Here is a 19,126-nt window from a genome sequence, read left to right on the forward strand (position 1 = left end):
CTGGTACATGTAGGAAAGGTTGGATGCCACAGGCCGTGACAACACACGCAGTGCAATGTTCACCATCTGAAAGTATGATCACACACAAAAAACAAGCAGAATGAAAAAGTTATTAAAACGCATGTGTGTCTTTGCATGCCTTTTGATTTTTAGTTACAAATAAGAACAATAAACTAAGCATTCATGTTTCATTCAAATTTGGCATTCATGATTCATGCCAAATTTTTTTGAAAAAATTAATCTGTATAAAGGGGGCATGGTGGCTTAGTGGTTAGCACGTTCACCTCACACCTATAGGGTTGGGGGTTCGATTCCCGCCTCCACCTTGTGTGTGTGTGGAGTTTGCATGTTCTCCCCGTGCCTTGAGGGTTTCCTCCGGGTACTCTGGTTTCTCCCCCCGGTCCAAAGACATGCATGGTAGGTTGATTGGCATCTCTGGAAAATTGTCCGTAGTGTGTGAGTGAATGAGAGTGTGTGTGCCCTGCGATGGGTTGGCACTCCGTCCAGGGTGTATCCTGCCTTGATGCCCAATGACACCTGAGATCCTGAAGTTCTCGGCTCCCTGTGACCCGAGAAGTTCGGATAAGCGGTAGAAAATTAATGAATGAAGCATAATCTGTATAACTAATCAATCAAAATTCATGTCCATGGTTATTGCAAATTAACTACATATACTCCATTGAAGACTATTTTAATTTATTAATTTTTTTGGATGTTTGGATATTTAATTTGCTGTACCAGAATAATAATGATAAATAACAAATTTGGAATGATATATACCTTTACTTCCTGTCAATGAGGAAATCTTACATTTCTGTGGTTTTGCTCTGATATCATAAATAATGGGGTACTGAAACCATGGTATTCTACAAAAAGTGGGAAAAATGTGATTGTGGTACTGATGGTACATGCATTTCCATCAACAAAAGTATTAAAATGAATTAAACTGTACTTTGTATAAGAAATACCTGAAGTGTAGCCCCTCAGACAGGACTGTGTGCATCTGCATTCCACCGATTCTGCTGAAGATGATCGCACGCTGACCCCCCTCCACTACAGGACAAACATGGCACAGTGTTACTATGTACTGTAGGTCATTCAGATAGTTTTCACCCTTTACACATCCACAAAGATGACAATAATACAACAGACTCAATAATCATTGACCTATAATGAAACTCTGCCAAAGAAAAGTGCAGTGCATTTTTTGGATCATGGCAGACAAGGTCAAGGCTTCACTTGCGTGTTTTGTATGTTCTGTCATCATAACCCTACGTGGGGTGTAGTAAGTAATCCAGTTCAGCTGGAAGATTTACATTTACAGCATTTCGCAGACGCCCTTATCCAGAGCGACGTACATAAGTGCTTAAATCTCTAACATTGAATACATTAAAGCTGGTTCACTAGGTTACACACTTAAGATACCATGAGTTTAAAACATTTGTTCAAAGTTACAATGAAAAAGGTTGTTTTTTTTTTAAGTGCAAAAGATAAGAAAAGAAGTGCTAGTTGAAGTGTTTCCTGAATAAGTAGGTCTTCAAGCGCCGCTTGTAAATAGCCAGTGACTCAGCTGTCCAGACCTCTAGGGGAAGTTCATTCCACCACTTTGGTGCCAGAAAAGAGAAGAGTCTTGTAGTATACTTGCCTCTTACCCTGAGAGATGGTTAAACCAGTCGAGCAGTGCTGGTAGATCGGAGGTTTCGGGGTGCAGTGCGAGGAATGATGAGGGCTTTGAGGTAAGAGGGAGCTGGTCCATTTTTGGCTTTGTAGGCCAGCATAGGAAGATGTTCAGTGAGCCACTCAAGTTCTTCCACTAACACTTTAAATCATATTTTCATAGGGCTTGCTTTGTGCACAGGGGCATTGTCATACTGGAACATGTTTGATTCCCTTAGTTCCAATGAAAAGAATGTACTTTCTTTACAATTGTGTGCTTCTAACTTTGTGAGCAGAAGGCTTACATATACAGTAAATGTGATAGCTATCCACTAACTTTTGCCCATACAGTTTACAGAAGTGGAGAGTACCTGTATACAGTATGTAGCCTCTTTGATTCCATAGGCAAGTGCACCAGAACCAATTAGTAATTTCAATCAAACTCCTGCACCATGAGGACCAGAGGACATCCGGCCAGCAAAATTCCCCAAATGCTGAAAAAAACTATTGAATACAAAAAGATAATTATTAATCTTCATGATCCATGTAAACCTCTTTGCTCAAGAACATTGAATAAATGATGGGAATACTGTACTGAACTGCTTCCAGGTTTAAAGTCTACAAAACCGTTTGAAATAAGTACAGATGCTCAAGGTTAAGGTTGACAGTCACATTAGTGTTTGGATATTTTTACAAAATATCTAAAACTGGTCAAGATTATCTTATCTAAAACATAAAAAATTGAATTGAATAACTAATCTATCACAGAAGTGGAGAGTGCCTGTATATGTTGCCTCTTTGATTCCAGAAAACTGTACTGTCTCCCCTTTATATGTGTGTGAGCTCATACCCATCACATAAGGTATTACTAATATATTAATACAAAAAGTATTCATTTAAAACTTTTAGCTAAAGTTGTTCTATTATATGTATGCTATTACATATGCTATTGTTTTCTTAACGTTTTTAAATCACAGCTCATGTGAACTTAATGCCAAAAGCACTACTAAACCACGAGGGAGGAATTTACAGTGTAATGTACTCACATTAGGCTCTTTATTCACCATGCTGTACCACTAGTTTTCCCCAAGGTCGCGACTATCAACTTTCGCACCAGGGACGATTCTGGGATATGTAGTTTTCTTGTCTTGAGTTTCTCGAATTGACATCAGATTCAAGGTTCTGTGGGCCACAAGCTTAACTTTATAGAGATAAGTGTTTTCAACTTCGTAACACGCTGAAAAACTGGCCCATCCAGCCTAGCTTTGTTGAGCTGGATTCAGTAGGTCACCACCAAAAGCACCACAGTTTCCAGTTTGATCCTTATCTTGGCTTACTTACTGACTGTATGGAGATTTGCAGGTTCTCATGTGTTTGTGGGGTTCCTCTGTGTCCTGTATTTTCCTCCCACCTTACAGAAACATGACAGTAGATAGACTGGCGATGCTAACTTACCCCTTGGTGAAAACATGCATGTAGCATCCTGATATGAACTGGTATTGAATCGAGGTTGTATTCCCAGCTTCACACACTGTGTTTCCATGATGGGCTCTCCACCACAAAGCCCTCACTGAAGAGGAATAAAATAAACCCTTGCAATATCGTTAATTAATATTGATTTCTAATGTATATGTAAACTGTTCATTTCTAGTAAACTCTTCCACAGAGTTAAAACTGGCTGAAAGTGTAATTTTCCTCCAGTCATACGAATCAATGGTCCAATCCACAATGTAGACATTCATAAATATACAAGAACATTTCATTGCTTTTAATAAAGAAGGTCAAACAGACATGGTGACAAATGATGAGAAAATTTGTTATGGATAACCTTTGAGCATCCTGGGCAAGAAAGGTTTAATAGAAGAAATCAAATAGGCCAGGTTACACAGAGTAGCGTCAACAAAACCACTGGTTTGTCTTTACACAGATTTATTCCCCCACATATGGAAGAGCTAATACAGCTGGTACTGATAGTCTTATAGGTATATACCTATTGAAAAAGAAAACAAACAGCAGAGTCCAAGGAAAAATGCATCACTCAAGGATATCAAATTTATAAACCCATAATTACATCATGTATTTAAACACTGCCTATCTTACAAGTTTGTTAAAAAATATATATTAGCAACCACAGAAACTGGCAGCAAATATTTAAAAACATAATGCATGGAAGCAGTATACAATGCAGGATTTAAAAAAAAAAAAAAAAAAAAAAAGGAGCAAAAGATAAGATAGGGAAAATAAATGTACAAATAAAACAATTTACATGGTGAGGTTCAGATGAGCATCACTGCCCCTGCTTCCAAGTCTTTGTCATTAAACTGGTGTGACTGTTTAACCTGAATTTTAGTCTGCTTGACTTGCTCCCTTTAGTGCCGTTGTCATAGTGCCATGGAAATACTCATTAAGCAGAGTTTCATCTGGCCATTAAAAAAAAAAAAAAGACAGTAATGTGTGCATCCTTCTGAATGACAATTTAAAAAAAAAAAAAAAAAAAAAAAAAAAAAAAAGAGGCTTCACATCTCAGACGTAGAAAAGCCGAACTCGTGATGTGCTGACGTGAAGCTCGTCGTCGTAGAATTTCGTCTCTATGACAACATTTCCACTGCAAAAAGGGGGGGGGGGGGGGGGGTTAAACAAGCACCTAAATAAAATTGTCAATTAAATAAAACTGATAGAGGTATTATTAAACATCATAATGAAGATGAATGAATGAAGAAAATGGTCTTACGTTAACACATTAGCAGGCATCATCTGTGACTCGGGTGCGGCCTCTATCAATGACTGCCATGTGTTTGTAGAATTGGGGATCACAAAGCCAAACTCGAAGAACCACTCTGAGGAGAAAACAAGAAATATTAAAGTTAAGACAAAAGAGAATCATAACAATACAATTACGTAATGTAAACTAATCCATAGAGCAACACAAGCAACTTAATTAGCAACTAAATCTAATTTATTCATATTAAAAGAAAAATCCTTCACATTGGATGTAAACAATTTGTACATTAAAATGCTGTAACTAATAATGTCCCAATTTGATTTCAAAAGTTTAACAGGATTTTATGTTAATATCATATGGCACACAGTTCATGTGTGGTTATAAAAGTTTTCTTCATGTGTGAGCAAGCACAATGGTTTAAAGCTGAAGTGTTAAAGTACGAAGAAATAAAAACAAATAAATGCCGACCTTCTAGACACTGGCCTTTGAAGAGAACCTTCTGCTCCAGGCGAAACTTTTCCAGCTTTTCTGATGAGGAGAAATTAAGCTCTCTGGAGACAGATTTACATTTTAGGATCTTTTTGGGCACCCGAGCTAGAAGAGAAAAGAGTGATGATGCACAACCTTTTAATTAAAATATATTAAATATGGGAATAGCAGTTTTAAATATTTTCCCCCATTAACCTAAACTAAATCAAAAGCAATTGACAACTGAGTGTAATATTGGAAAACCTGTAAATGCTTATGGCAAGTGTTAGTATCAGGCTAAAGCCTAGATGGTTTCATACCTTCATGTTCTACACCAGGTACAGAGAGATCTTCAGTTCCCTGCCAGAGAACTTTCCCTGTTTCTGCATCCCTCAGGTTCATCCAGTTTCTGTAGACAGGTTAAGGCAGCAGAACACTAAAGAACTTGATATTTATTCAGGTAAAGATCATGTTATATTATTAAATACTGTTACACAGGTGACATCACAAATGACTGATGGGACTGTAAATTGGGTCTAGTAATTCCTAAAATTATCACCATGTGGGAGAAAACTGGACCTCCTACATTAATTAAACCTTTCTGAAGTAAAAGGCAAAAGAACAATGGCTTGTCACAATCCACCATGCTTTAAGTCAGGGACATCTGACCTCTCCAACTTCAGACCACTTGTGTCTCTCACTGCCCTCGCTGTGAGACACACAGTCGCTGTGGCCTTAGTGTCAGCACCAGACCACAACACAAACACCCGCCCTGGAAACCAACCACCAAAGGACCTATGGCTAACAAATAGAGGACAAGGTTTACATACTCTGTACAAACCCTTATTATCTGGCTTTAAATGCATTTCAAATCATTTTAAGATAACAAATAATTCAAATGCATCCAATTTCATGTAAATTCAGATTTAAGGAAAGAAATTATGAATAAGCATCTAAAGAATTTAAGAAATTTGTTGTACATAAATCGAATTACTTGGCTTTTAATATCCACAAGACGTGTTTAAGGATTAATGCAGTGTTGTACTGTAATATTAATAGCTTGAAGGAACTTCCCAAAATTCTCCCAGCTATTGAAAACCTGAGGCAAATGGATGAATCAGAAAATAGTATAAGGATGTTAAAATGCAGAACTGATTAAACGTATGACTGTTGAGAACAGACTGGGCCATAGCGTTGGAGATTAGCACTAGTGGTGACAGGTGTCTGTGGGATCACACCTGCCGAGATACAGCAGTGATGCACAGAGAGCGTCTCAGGGGTGGGAGCCTTTTACTTACAAACAATGACACAGTCTAGCTAATTAGTCCCTGGGTGACACTGCTTTCATGGAAGTCACATACATTTTTTAAATGTGACCTACTGTTTTAAAAATCGCTGGCATTTCCGATTGTTTGACGTTAGTCTTGGAAGCGAATGAGGTGTCAGCATAAATGTAGAAAGGAGAACACTTTATCTGGTTATTTACGGACACACACTGTGTCCCTTCAGATGTTCTGTCCTAAATCAGGTCAAGCAAGCTAGAAATTCATTTTGGCTTTATAGGCAAAGCCCATTGTCACATCTCTTCCCAACCACTTTACATAGCTTTTATGATTGAAAACTCTTGTTCCGTTATTAATGCTGAAAAAAAAACAACTAAAGAAAATCACAGGAAGTTCTGTACAAGGCATACTTCTACCATCAGTATGTACGTCTTGGTGCGACTTCTCTAAGGGGACCTACTTTAAACACCGCATTTACTCCTGGGGCTCACGGATGGTGAATCACATCTACACAACACTACGATCACACAATACACCAAACAAACATCCTCATACCTTTCCAAACCTTCAAACAAGAAGCCTTTTGCTGGACTGCTAATAAAATAACGATGACAAGATGCCTAGGTTCAACAATTATATCGATTATTGAAAGTTAGAAAGCATCTGTGTATCACAGTAATGCAATGCAATGAATATGTTATTACAGAGGCAACAATACATATTTTAGAGCATTTCATAAAAAGGTGTCACATTTAAAAAGATAGAAAAAATAAGAAAAAATAACGAACCAATGCATCCTTCTAATTAAAATGTTTAGAAACATTCATTAGCCTGAAACCAAAGTTACAATATAATATAAATTTATTTAAAAATAAAACAAACAAACAAAAAAGGTCAAGCTATTCAAAACAGAATAACAAGACTTCAGACAACACACAAGCCAGTAAGGAACATAAGGCAACAAATCCCTGTCCTTGCAATGAAGGATTTAAGCATTACCAGGGTGAATTACTGAGGAAGGTCACACACATAACCAAATAACCAAATGAGAACATTGGGCAAACTATTCCACAATAACACACTGTCATGTTAGAGATGTCTCTACATGACTAACGTTAATCAGTTTCTCAAATACTGTATGAAGACAACAGCTGAATAATTAATGATTAAACTCTTGATAATAACAATATTAAGTTACGAACATGAACGGGACTGATCTGAAATTTTGTTCTACGTCTAATATGTACATTTTAAGTTCAAATATGTGTATTATGTGCTTTTAAAAAAAGATCTAATGTACAGAATAAGTTTAAGAGTAAAGCAATATCTGTACACTATTATGCACCTTTTAAAAGGTAACGCAATTAAAAGACCTAAAAATAAACACAACAGTAAGAAGTAACTGTAGAAACCTTTTCTTCAGCATAATATCTAACCGATACTAGTTTCTTAGTCGCTAAATATCTGTAAACACAAATCATATCTGCTGCAAAGATCTGAATCTAGAGATGGGTCGCATTACATCAGGCTACCAGAAGGAGCTTTAGCTTTACCAGTTAGCTTTAGCTGGTGAGCTAACACTACACCTCTAGTTGCAAAACGATCCGAATTCAATGCAAATAAGCCTTAACTATAACCGTAAGTCACATCAGAAAGCGTTAATGATGATGCAGGATGAGTTATAACCCGTCGTTAGAGTTAGCTAGCTACACAACATGCTCATTAATACACCATCTACATTAATACATTTAAAAGCCACTCGACTTCCTATTCTAACTATATACAGACTTATAAGACACTAAGTTTAAAAAGTTTAGTAACGCTAGATTTAAAAAAAAAGCCGTTAAAACCGTTAGCTAGCTGTTACCGTTAGCTGTTGCAGGCTTCATCCCAAACAGCGCCCTATTGTTGACGTAGTTCACTACATGACCGTTATTTCACTCCCTATGTAGTGCCCTTAAAAAGGACACTAGACGGACGTTTGGGATTTATCCGACGTCTGTACCACAAGTTTAAAGGATACAATTTAAAGCCCTTCAGAATCTCCTTTGCTCGGTCTTCGTCCGAAGACATGGTTTCCTCTGATGGATAAAAACAAAACGAACACCTATTCGTCAGAATATGGCAAAATAACCTAAGAAATGATAATTTCTACCCAGTCGCATATATGACTTTTTAAACAACAGCGCTGAGTTAATCTGAACTGAGATATACTTGATCGTTCTTCTCAACCTACTGTAAATAGAGCCTCTGTTTGAGATTGACAACCAAATCAGCCAACGGTTCTGCAAATTTATGAAGGCGTGTATAAATAATTGTCCAATAACAGTGAAAAGGCTGGATTAGGGGCGGGGTTTTATTGACAAGGGACGCGTCACCGGTGGCAACTGAAAGGTGCATCAGATGCAAACTACGGTACCTCGTGTAGGACAAACAGAATTTTATTTTCTCGTTTAAATGTGCGCATCTTTTATCTGCTCCCAACACAACAAAATACATCAATGTCTGGATCAGATATGTTCTTCAGGACAGTGACCAATTAGGATATCCACATAGGCCCTGAAATTCTGACATGTTTAGTCATACTTACCTGTATACAGCATGTAGTTCCTGTATGCAAATATGAGTCGTTTTGTGTTTTAGCTAAGAAGTGTGTTGTCATCACTGTGTTGTGATTTGTGAATGCAAAGAAACGAGCTATAGTGTCTAATTGTACACATGTACGGTTTACTAATAATATAGACATGTGTCATACAAAAGTTATTATAATAGTAGACTGTGTTTTAAAACCCTAACAAAGTTGCACCTAACACTCTTATACCATGCCCCCCCCACACACACACTACCATCTCACAAAAAATAAACCAAATAATATCTGTGCATTATTTGTGTCTGTATTGATAAAAAATAAAAAACCCAAGCACTAACATGATGAATTAAATCTGTGCTCTTAAAAGCCTAAATGTTATTTTCAAAATAAAATATAATATGGGGATTTAAATACACAAAATTAGCCATTATGTTTCAATTTGTTGTGTTTAACGTTTTGTTGGTTTCTCTCTCTCTCTCTCTCTCTCTCTCTCTCTCTCTCTCTCTCTCTCTCTCTCTCTCTCTCTCTCTCTCTCTCTCTCTCTCTCTCTTATTCTGTATGTCTTATCTTTGCATCCAAATGTCTTAAATGTCTGACATGGTTCAAAGATCACAAACATTTATTTAGACCTGAGACTTAAGACTTAAACTCAAAAAATGTCTAAGAGAGAATACTGCATTATACAGTAAGAACCTGCTACGATGAACAGTTGCAGTACACAACATAGAAGACTGCTTTTGAAACACTACATATAAAAATAAATAAAAAAATACCTAGGTTTGTTGCAGGATAATAAAAAAAATAATAAAAGGATGAAATAGAAATAGGATATAAAAAAAGTAAAACATAGACAGATGAGGTTTCTTTGCTGCATGTTGAAGGGAATTGGAGAAAGAATGAGATGTGGAATGAAGTTGCAGAGGATTAGGAAAATAGATGAAAACCTGATTAAGATAGAAGCCCTAGTGGAGAGGGTGAGGAATTTAAATATGAATATAAAATAAAATGTTCCTGACAAATGTAGACATCACGGATCAGACACTGTACCTAGACAGTAGGAAAAGGCATGGAGAGGCTGACGAAGAAGATCATACTTCGTTAAGTTTTATTTTTCAGAAGTTCAAGAGAACTCTGAAGTGCTTTCTTTTATTACTTTTATGTAACTTTGTATAACCTGATATAACCTTTCAGAATATATGTAGGATTAAGTTGCAGCGAGCCTTGACTTACATGAGCTTATGTTTATCTTGAACACTGCGACCTCGATATCTTAACCACAGGTTTAACCACATGTATATGACTATTGCTTGTTTAGCAGAGACATGTAACCACAGCTTAGCAGCAAGAAATTTAACTGTGTCGGATATATAAAAATAGATGGTCATTTAAGTATTTCGAGTGTTAAATCGGAAGAGACTCTGATGTATAGCGAGTATGGCTGACAGAAAGAAATGTTGGCAACAGCAAGAGTTGCTGCGACCTATGTGCAATGTTGAACAACAACTGATGTTGTAGTAAAAGTGTATAAAAACCTATCTTGAAATATACACAGTGTGCATTCTATTGTAGGCAGGCTCAGTGTGTGTTATACTCTGTGTATATCAGAAAACAAACGCAGGCCTACACTTGGAGAATGTTTCTTTATTTGTTACTGTCTTTGCATTCTAATTACTTTTACATATTCTAATACTGTTTGATTATTTGAAGGAGATTTTTCTTTGTAATTATATTTTATTTTACTTTACATATAATACACACATTTATCTATATTACATTGCTTTAAAAAAAAACAAGGCCTCTCATTGTGAGGACCCTGAAAAGACAAGAAGTTCCAAGTCTGACTCCTTCATCTAAAGATTCAAACAATAGTTTAGGTAGAAGAATTTGAAGAGGGTCGAGGGACTTCGAAGGACACCTGGGTTCAAGGTAAGACCAACTCTGATAGTTGATCTTGTGTTTTCAAAACTAACCCGTGCAACCTAGGACACAATTCTTAGTGGGATTCTGGAAGGGTTTTCTACGCAATCCGAAAACAAGTGTCACTAAGGGACACGTGCATCAGTATAAATTACTTCATGCTTGAGGTAAATGCTTTTGACATATAGATTTACAGCAATGATACTGTTTTACTGTATTATTCCAGCAGTGTTTCAGTAAGCACTGCTTCGATATGGTATATATTGTCCAAGAATCCCAGTTGGGCTAGAATATATTAAACTGTAAAACAGAAATGTGTTATACTGGTTTAACAATTGTATTTTACTGCAGATATAAATTCCCTTAAATAATTTAGAAGTGAGCTGTGATTACAGAAAATGTCCACAGAAGGGTGCTAGGTTATAAGAGAAGGAAGCCTGCTGTATTCTTTTAGCATCAAGCCTTTTCATTTTCAAGGTGTGGCATGAGTTCACTGACAGGATCACTGCCATGTTCACACAGTTATTATATTCATAATGAGTTGTCTGAAAAATATAATTTAGCAAAAACAAGCCTGGTCAGACACTGAGGTTGGATTTTGTGTTTTATGTTCAGGAAAAAAGAAGCATATGGTGACAGCTGTATGGTGCACAGGGCTAAGTGAAGTATGATGAATACTGTGAAGCTTTGACAGTTTGGAAGTAAAGTAATAGCTGTAGTGTAATATTTTGTTATTTGATTTGAAACTAGGGTCTTTTTGGAAAAAAAAAAATTAATCATGCTTACTTCATCTAGCCATGTGTTTTAATTTGAGGTGTGTAAAACATAGAACATATTTTTCTTTCAACAAATACATTATGTTAATGTTGAAGACAAAAAGTTCTGTTTTCTGTTTTACATTTTACAAATGAACATTATTTTATCACCTGCTATTTGTTGACAATGTAAGCACTGATTAAAAAGTTGATTTACTTGTATGGCTTCCTCACTTTATTTATTTTTCAAGAAGAATCAAGAATAATAATTCACAACTGACTTTCAATAGGATAAAAAGTGACTTGTTTTGAAGATTAGCTTTTGTTGCTATGCAAAAGTTAGCTGACTTGGCCATAAGTAATATTGTGTCAGTTTGGTGACAGTTCACATAAGATTTATTAAATCTACAACTAATGAAATGAGGACTAAAGCAAACACATGTTAGCTACCCCCAGTAAAGCTACAACAACAGTAACACTTCGTGATTATACTGTACAGCTAAAACATATAGAGGAACTAATCAGGGGAACACAAAACAGTTGTGTGTAAACACAGAACTCGATAACAGACAACAGCAGACAATTCTGAATTTGAGTAAAGGTGCTGTTTAGAGGTCTAGGAAGGAGATGTTTATGATGAATAGGACAGAAGAATCTTGAAAACTATGTGACATATATCCTCAGGTGAGGTGTGGCTTAATGTGAAGATCATTTTCAGCAGCTTTGTAATATGGGTTATAGGTATAAATTATTTCTTTTATTTATAAGTCCATGCCACTTATAATGGAATGCCACTTTAATTAAATTGATTTTAAATTTGCTAGGCAGACTACTTGTAAAATCTTTTTTTTTGGTGTTTATTCCCTAATCCAAAGCTTATTTTAACAAAAAAACAACAACAACACAAAGCTAGAGGAAACCTTTACAGAGATAGAGGTAACTCTGCACACACACTAACCCAAGATCATGATCAAACTTGAAACTGTTTGACAACATTTGCCATGTTGAAAATCATTGGTGCAACACAAATTGAATTAAAAATTAAGCTAAGGTAAGGAATCCGTGTTGTCTATGTTTTGTTCCTAGGTATAAAATCCACTAGCAAACCTTATTGCATTCACATTTACATTTACAGCATTTGGCAGACACCCTTAATCAGAGCAAAGTACAAAAGTGCTTTGAAGTCTCTATCAGTGAATACATCAACACTGGTTCACTAGGTTACAGACTTTTTTTTTTTTTAAATATACAAATAAAACGGGGTAAAAAGTGCTAGTCTAAGTGTTTCAGGAAGAGGGAGGTCTTCACCTGTCGTTGAAGATAACCAGTGACTCAGCTGTTCGGACATCTAAGGGAAGTTCATTCCACCATCTCGGTGCCAGAACAGAAAAGAGTCTTGCTGTATACCTACCTCTTACCCTGAGAGACGGTAGGACAATTTGAGCAGTGCTGGTAGATCGGATGTAGTGTAGTGCAGTGCAAGGAGTGACAAGAGCTTTGAGGTAAGAGGGAGCTGGTCCACTTTTAGCTTTGTAGGCGAGTATCAATGTTTTGATCTGATGCGTGCAACTACTAGAAGCCAGTGGATAGAGCACAGCAGTGGGGTGTGTGTAAGAACTTAGGCAGGTTGAAAACAAGTCATGCAGCTGCATTTTTTATTGGCAAGAAATATAAATGGTCTATTTACCTACCTTTGCAAATAGAGACTACAAAAATGTTTGGATTTGTAAATAATTAACTTGGAGTTATGGCCATAATACATAGGTAAGATTAATGAGTTGGAATGTATTTGTCCAGCTTTCTCGGGGCGAGCTGTAGCCCTTTCAAACATTTATCTATCTCATCACAGCTGTTCTGGATAACATGCTTCATTTAGATACAAATAAATCAGCCTGATGTCATTAGAATTACATTACTAGAGAAAAGTCATTTGTAATATTTTGAGAGCCTTAACATGAGGTGGATGTAAGTGCTTAAGATCTCAAAGTGCACTAGATTTATATCAATTATATATCATTTTATATATACATCACTATCCTCATATGAACCTTGACTAAGAGCTGGTCAGTGTTCTAGTTGTAGATCATGTTTAACCTGAATATAGAGATTATTTTTTTAATCCTCTACTATTCACTTGATAACATTAGTCACAAACCACGCATTGTAGGTTTATAATTCATATGTTTTATGTCATTTTCTATCTCCTTTTGTATTAGCATTATTAGAATTTATTTTCACATATTTAAAAGGTACAAAATGTTAATGTTGAAGACAAAAAGTTCTGTTTTCTGTTTTACATTTATATTAGAAGTTAACAGAGAATTTTCATTATGTCAATTTCAATTGACATACGTTTTGTGGCTTGCAGAAACATATTTGCATTTGCAACATAAATCATGCAAAATTTGTTTTTGTGCCAGATTTTATTGCTTTTTGGCCAAGATCAAGTGCGGTATCCATATATTAAATAGATATTTGTAACAGTTTGATGGATTGGGGCTTTGACTTCTAATGTAATGCAGTACTTGGATTGGTGCAGCCAGTTTTGTGGTGAGAGGTGGCTCAGTGGTTAGGGCTTTGGGTAACTGATCAGAAAGCCCCAGTACTTTCAAGCTGTCATTGTTAGGCCCTTGAGCAAGACCCTTAACCCACTGCGCTTCAGCGTATCGTGGAACTGTATCATGCATGACCCTTCGCACTGACCTTCAATACAGTCTGGGAAATGTGAAGCATGAACTTTGCTGTACTATACTGTAATGTATATGTGACAAATTGTGACAAAATGGTTTTCTTCTTTTTATTATTATTATTATTATTATTATTATTATTATTATTGTTATTAATAATAATAATAATAATAATAATAATAATAATAATAATAATAATAATAATAATAATGAATTAAATGAATGAATAAATGAACAGCACATCTCTTTAGTAAAAGGGAATATTTTCGTAAATGCTAAATCTGCAAATGAACACATATTTGCTACTCACTTGTCAAAGGCCTTGTTTAAGGGTTCAGAACTTGGTGACAGTAGAAAATTAAAATGCAATGTAGGATTGTTTTTATCACTTCATGTATTTTTAGTCTTTTCATGTGAGACTCAGATAAAATTTTTAGAGATGAATATAAACCCCTACTATAAACCCCTACTGTGTTCTCTCCACAGCTATTTTTTCATTGTTATGTACAATAAACAGCAAGCGAGTTTAAAAATGCTATAATTATAGCAGCCGTATGTTTTAGTGTATTTTGTACACTAGAGAACAGAATGCCATTATAATATCTACAATCTATTTATGTCTTTCATTCTTTATTAGACAAACTGCAGCTTGGCTTCCTGTTTCATTATGTGTCCACATTTGCCAGAGAGGACATTACAAAAAAACACTGCATTATACCTTTCACAAATATAATATAATTTTGTTATATCTCTGACGTTTCTGACATAGTGTTATAAATATACTGAAGCTTTTTTTATTAGATTAGGCAAAGTATTCTCTTGTGTAGAAACATCTTTAATGTAAAAGATTGGTGGCAGCCGTTTTCTGTAAATTCTAATTCAGGGACAGACGATGTTTAGCCTTTGAGAAATGAAAATTTCTTTAGAATTACTATATACTTCATCTATACCATCCATCCATCCATCCATCCATCCATCCATCCATCCATCCATCCATCCATCCATCCATCCATCCATCCATCCATCCATCCATTCATATTCTGTACCAGGTATCCTGTCACATGGAACCTAGAGCCTATCCCAGAGGACTTAGGGAACAAGAGATGAAGGGCCACCTGGTCACAGGGCACAGTCACACACACATTCAATCACTACTTACAAAGCTATCATGCCCTCTCTATATTCTGTATGTACACATACAAAAAAGAATCAGTAAACAAGTGGTTTGCTTCAGGCTACAGTTTCAGAAAATGTAAAAAGAGCTTGGGCTTTAACATTCATTCATTCATTCATTCATTCATTCATTCATTCATTTTCTACCGCTTATCCGAACTTCTCGGGTCACAGGGAGCCTGTGCCTATCTCAGGCGTCATCTGGCATCAAGGCAGGATACACCCTGGACGGAGTGCCAACCCATCGCAGGGCAGAGCCAATAATAGTTTTTAAAATTTCTTCATCACTTCCTCGTGTATATCTATTTTCATATTTAGGGTAGGGTCAGGGATATTTAACTACTGATGTTTCTCATAAGCTATGCTTTCTGCACTCACATCACTCTGTGGCCCCTATTAAAATTTAAATGTGCATTTCAGGCTACCTAGTTTATACCAAGTCTGCAAAAGTTTCTGCACACAATTTCAGGTATCTATTTGTGACACTTTTACAGAGACATAATTACCTAAATATTACTTTATCGCTGAAATCTCTCTGTACCTAGCAGAGAGGATTCAAAAATTGGCTCTAATGTTATTCGGAAATGGAGCTGCACAGGTAATGTACTCTGTGTGTGTGTGTGTGTGTGTGTGTGTGTGTGTGTGTGTGTGTGTGTGTGTGTGTGTGTGTGTGTGTGTGTGTGTGTGTGTGTGAGAGAGAGAGAGAGAGAGAGAGAGAGAGAGAGAGAGAGAGAGAGAGAGAGAGAGAGAGAGAGAGCGAGCGAGCAACAAAGAGACATAAAGAAAATGCCATGGCCCTAAACAAGAGTGGGAGTAAAAAAAATGGGGAAATTAAGTAAAGCTCATTAAAACAGGGTGTTGCAGCTGGAAGATAAGCAGACTGTGACGGCTCTATTAAGCAGCTCGTTACCTGGAGTTATCGAGCAGCAAAGACGAGGAACGCTAACTACAGCTATAGCCTAAAAAAGACAGAATGGATGTCTGTGATGGAGTTTAACAGCTTGCAAAACACATTAAAAACATTATTAAACTAAAAGGGGTTGAAATTGTGTTTATTTACATCCGATTTATGTTCACAGTTTTTCAGACTTAAGATGGCTATTTTTAAAATTGATTATTTTTCTATTAGCAACATTTTTGTTTTCTTCTTTGCCATCATGAATTTATTCTCAGTTATGGCTTGAGGCCTTCTCGTTGCTCAGGGTAAACAGGATTCTAATTTTTCATGCATAAAAATATAACCAAGGCTACCTAATAAACTGGAAACATATACAGCTGAGGTCATAAGTTTACATATGCCCAGCAGAATCTGCAAAATATGAAACTTTTTTTTTCTTCAATAAAAGGTATCATAAAAATTGTGGGTTTTTTTATTTAGTTCTGTACAGAATAATGTATTTCACGTAACAGACGTTTATGTTTTGTCCCATTATACAACATTTACATACTCTCAATTCTTAACAGTCCTTTTTTCCAAGCATCTTATGCATGTTTCTTTCCAACAACAGCTATATGATTTTGTGATCCCATCTTTTCAGATTTAGGACAACCGAGAGTCTCATTCACAGCTATTATAAAAGGTAAAACCATTCATTGATTCTCAAGATGGCAACACACTACATTAAGACAGGGGGTGTAAACTTTTGAGCAGGATGATAGGAGAAATTATTATTTTATCTTTTGGGAAACATGTAAATATCTTATGTATCTTATATATACTCTTAAATTATATCACCATTTTATAGTTATTTGTTGCTAACAAGAAACAAACGCTTCTATCCGTGAAACAGGCATGTTGATTTTTTCCAAAGAACTATTTTTGTCATTTTTGCCCATGCAAATCCCTGCCTGACTGAGTTTTATAATTATATCCTTTTTTTTTTAACAGCAGCTCTGTAAATTCCATTATGGTAGCTGTGATCCTACAAATCTCATTTCCTTATTTCTTTTTGCCATGTGTAAATTCTCTGTGACATTTATGATCAAGTAGGAGTCTCATTTAAGTCTCTGCATGAATTTCCAGACTATACATTTATAATATTTTTCTACCAAATATTCTACACTTTTTTCTCAAAAAAGTTTCTTTACATTGATCAAATTGTGCATCCTGTGTACATGTATGTTGTTTTTCTCAGATTATTATACAGTAGCATGAATCCGGATCCTTTTTAGTTGGCAAGCTCACTCTTCTGATGATAATTCAGTTTGTTGTTTTTCAATAATAGTAAAAAATGCAATAATGGTTCTAAAAGCAAAACTAAAAGAAAACTAATCTAAAAATAGCTCTAAAAGAGAGGCAGGTAATGGAGGGTCCTATCCTTCACATGCTCCTGAGTTCAATATGCAGGTGAATAGGACACAGTGTCCTCTGTGAAGCATAGCTAATGCTCTGAACAAAATCTACAGCCTTTTTTTTTTTTTTACAACATAAATCTTAGTTCTCCTTTGTATTATTTACATTATTTGATCAATCCTTATTTTTTTCTTTAACTTGCACATCCATCAAAATTTCATATCCTCAGTGTCAAGATATGACGCATCATATAGGGCATTTTCTCATTTGTTTCCCTCAGTTGCATCATCATAAAATTTGATGGACACAATTCTGCTTATGATGAAAAGGCTTATTGGACATCACACTCCCTGTCAAGTGAAGTTTTTAGATCCATCAAAAAGCAAGATGGTTGATGGGATAAGAAAAAAGAGTATAGGTGTGTGCTGAATTCTGAAAGCAGTATAGCGATATATTGTATAGTGAACTGGACATCTTAAAAGGAACACTTCACTTAAATCAGACCATGGGTTTCATTTATCAGATGTGCATGAATGTACTTTACCAAGTTATTTTGTGTATAAAGTGTATGTAGTGTAAAGTGTAAATGTGTATGTACTTAAAAACATATATAATTAAATTAACATATATAATTCAATATGTGTGTCTTCACACATCATTTTACATTCTCCATTCCAGATTGACAGAATGGGAACCATAAGCAAAACATGTTAAGTGACGCATTGAAGATGCCTCATGCAGTACAATCCATTTACTGTCTGCTGTGTTTTGGAAATGTTTTATGTCCGATCGCCTGCTGTTCCTGTCTTTGCTCCTGGCAGGACATAACAGCAACAGATGCACAGTGCCAGTGTGAATTACAGCCACAGCTTTGGACATCTTCATCAGTTCACTGTGTGTGTTTGTGTGTGGGGGTCACATGTAATATAATGATGGCCTTGCATGTTTTTATCCTGAACAGGTCACTAGTGCTATATCAGAGGTATGTTTAACATTAGCCTGAACATGACTTCTGAGTCCTGTGCACAAGAGAAGGAAAATAAATTGGATTGAGTAGATAAGCGTTAAATAGAGTGTGTGCAAACGCTCAAAAAAGTGAAGAGGGAGAGTTGAGGGTGTGCCAGGAGTGCACAACTGTCTCTCCCCAACTCTAAGGAGCAAAAAATAAATGTCACAGAAGAGCCATAGTGAAATGTTCAGATGTTACAGTAATCACCATATTTTTATGAATGTAAGGAAAATAATCCACAGCTAAAACAGTATGTCTAAGTCTATTAATAGGAAATGTTTTTATCTGATATCGGTGAGAAACTTTTAGTCAGAATTCCATTAAAAAACTTAATTTAGCCTTAACTTCCAATTTAAGCTCAAATAAAACAAAAATATCTGAATATACAGCTCATAAAATATAATTCAATGTTAATCCATTTGATTTGTTGCTCAAAAGCCGCTGGTTACACAACTCCACTTGACTATATACTGTTGTAGACAGGACATAATTTATAATCACTCTCTCTGGTATCATCCAAATGAGGTCTGGTTCCTCTCAAGGTTTCTTCCTCATATCATGTCAGGGAGTATT

The 19,126-nt window shown here is 35.9% G+C and overlaps 2 protein-coding genes across 3 annotated transcripts; both read right to left on the bottom strand.

Moving 5' to 3' along the window:
* Positions 1-521: 521 nt before the first annotated feature.
* On the bottom strand, positions 522-3,269 carry phb2b (prohibitin 2b; the record flags this gene model as incomplete). The annotated part of the gene is made up of 5 exons (XM_047814312.1): positions 2,703-3,269; positions 2,028-2,160; positions 969-1,053; positions 781-866; positions 522-562 (listed from the first exon to the last, which is right to left on the bottom strand). Coding segments are annotated over exons 1-5 (366 nt in total), but the record flags the coding sequence as incomplete, so codon positions are not given.
* A 140-nt stretch (positions 3,270-3,409) lies between these two features.
* Positions 3,410-8,507, bottom strand: pde6d (phosphodiesterase 6D, cGMP-specific, rod, delta). Of its 2 annotated transcripts, XM_027147388.2 has the most exons (6): positions 8,366-8,507; positions 8,153-8,210; positions 5,167-5,255; positions 4,847-4,972; positions 4,388-4,493; positions 3,410-4,261 (listed from the first exon to the last, which is right to left on the bottom strand). In XM_027147388.2, exons 2-6 carry the CDS (start codon positions 8,200-8,202, stop codon positions 4,180-4,182), a joined length of 453 nt encoding a protein of 150 aa, XP_027003189.1. In that variant the 5' UTR covers positions 8,203-8,210; positions 8,366-8,507; the 3' UTR covers positions 3,410-4,179. The 2 variants fall into 2 exon arrangements, with proteins under 2 accessions (XP_027003189.1, XP_027003191.1); XM_027147390.2 differs by lacking the exons at positions 8,153-8,210; positions 8,366-8,507 and adding an exon at positions 7,997-8,054.
* Positions 8,508-19,126: the final 10,619 nt, after the last annotated feature.

The sequence above is a fragment of the Tachysurus fulvidraco genome, chromosome 5 (assembly GCF_022655615.1).
Source record: "Tachysurus fulvidraco isolate hzauxx_2018 chromosome 5, HZAU_PFXX_2.0, whole genome shotgun sequence".
Lineage (NCBI taxonomy): Eukaryota > Metazoa > Chordata > Actinopteri > Siluriformes > Bagridae > Tachysurus > Tachysurus fulvidraco.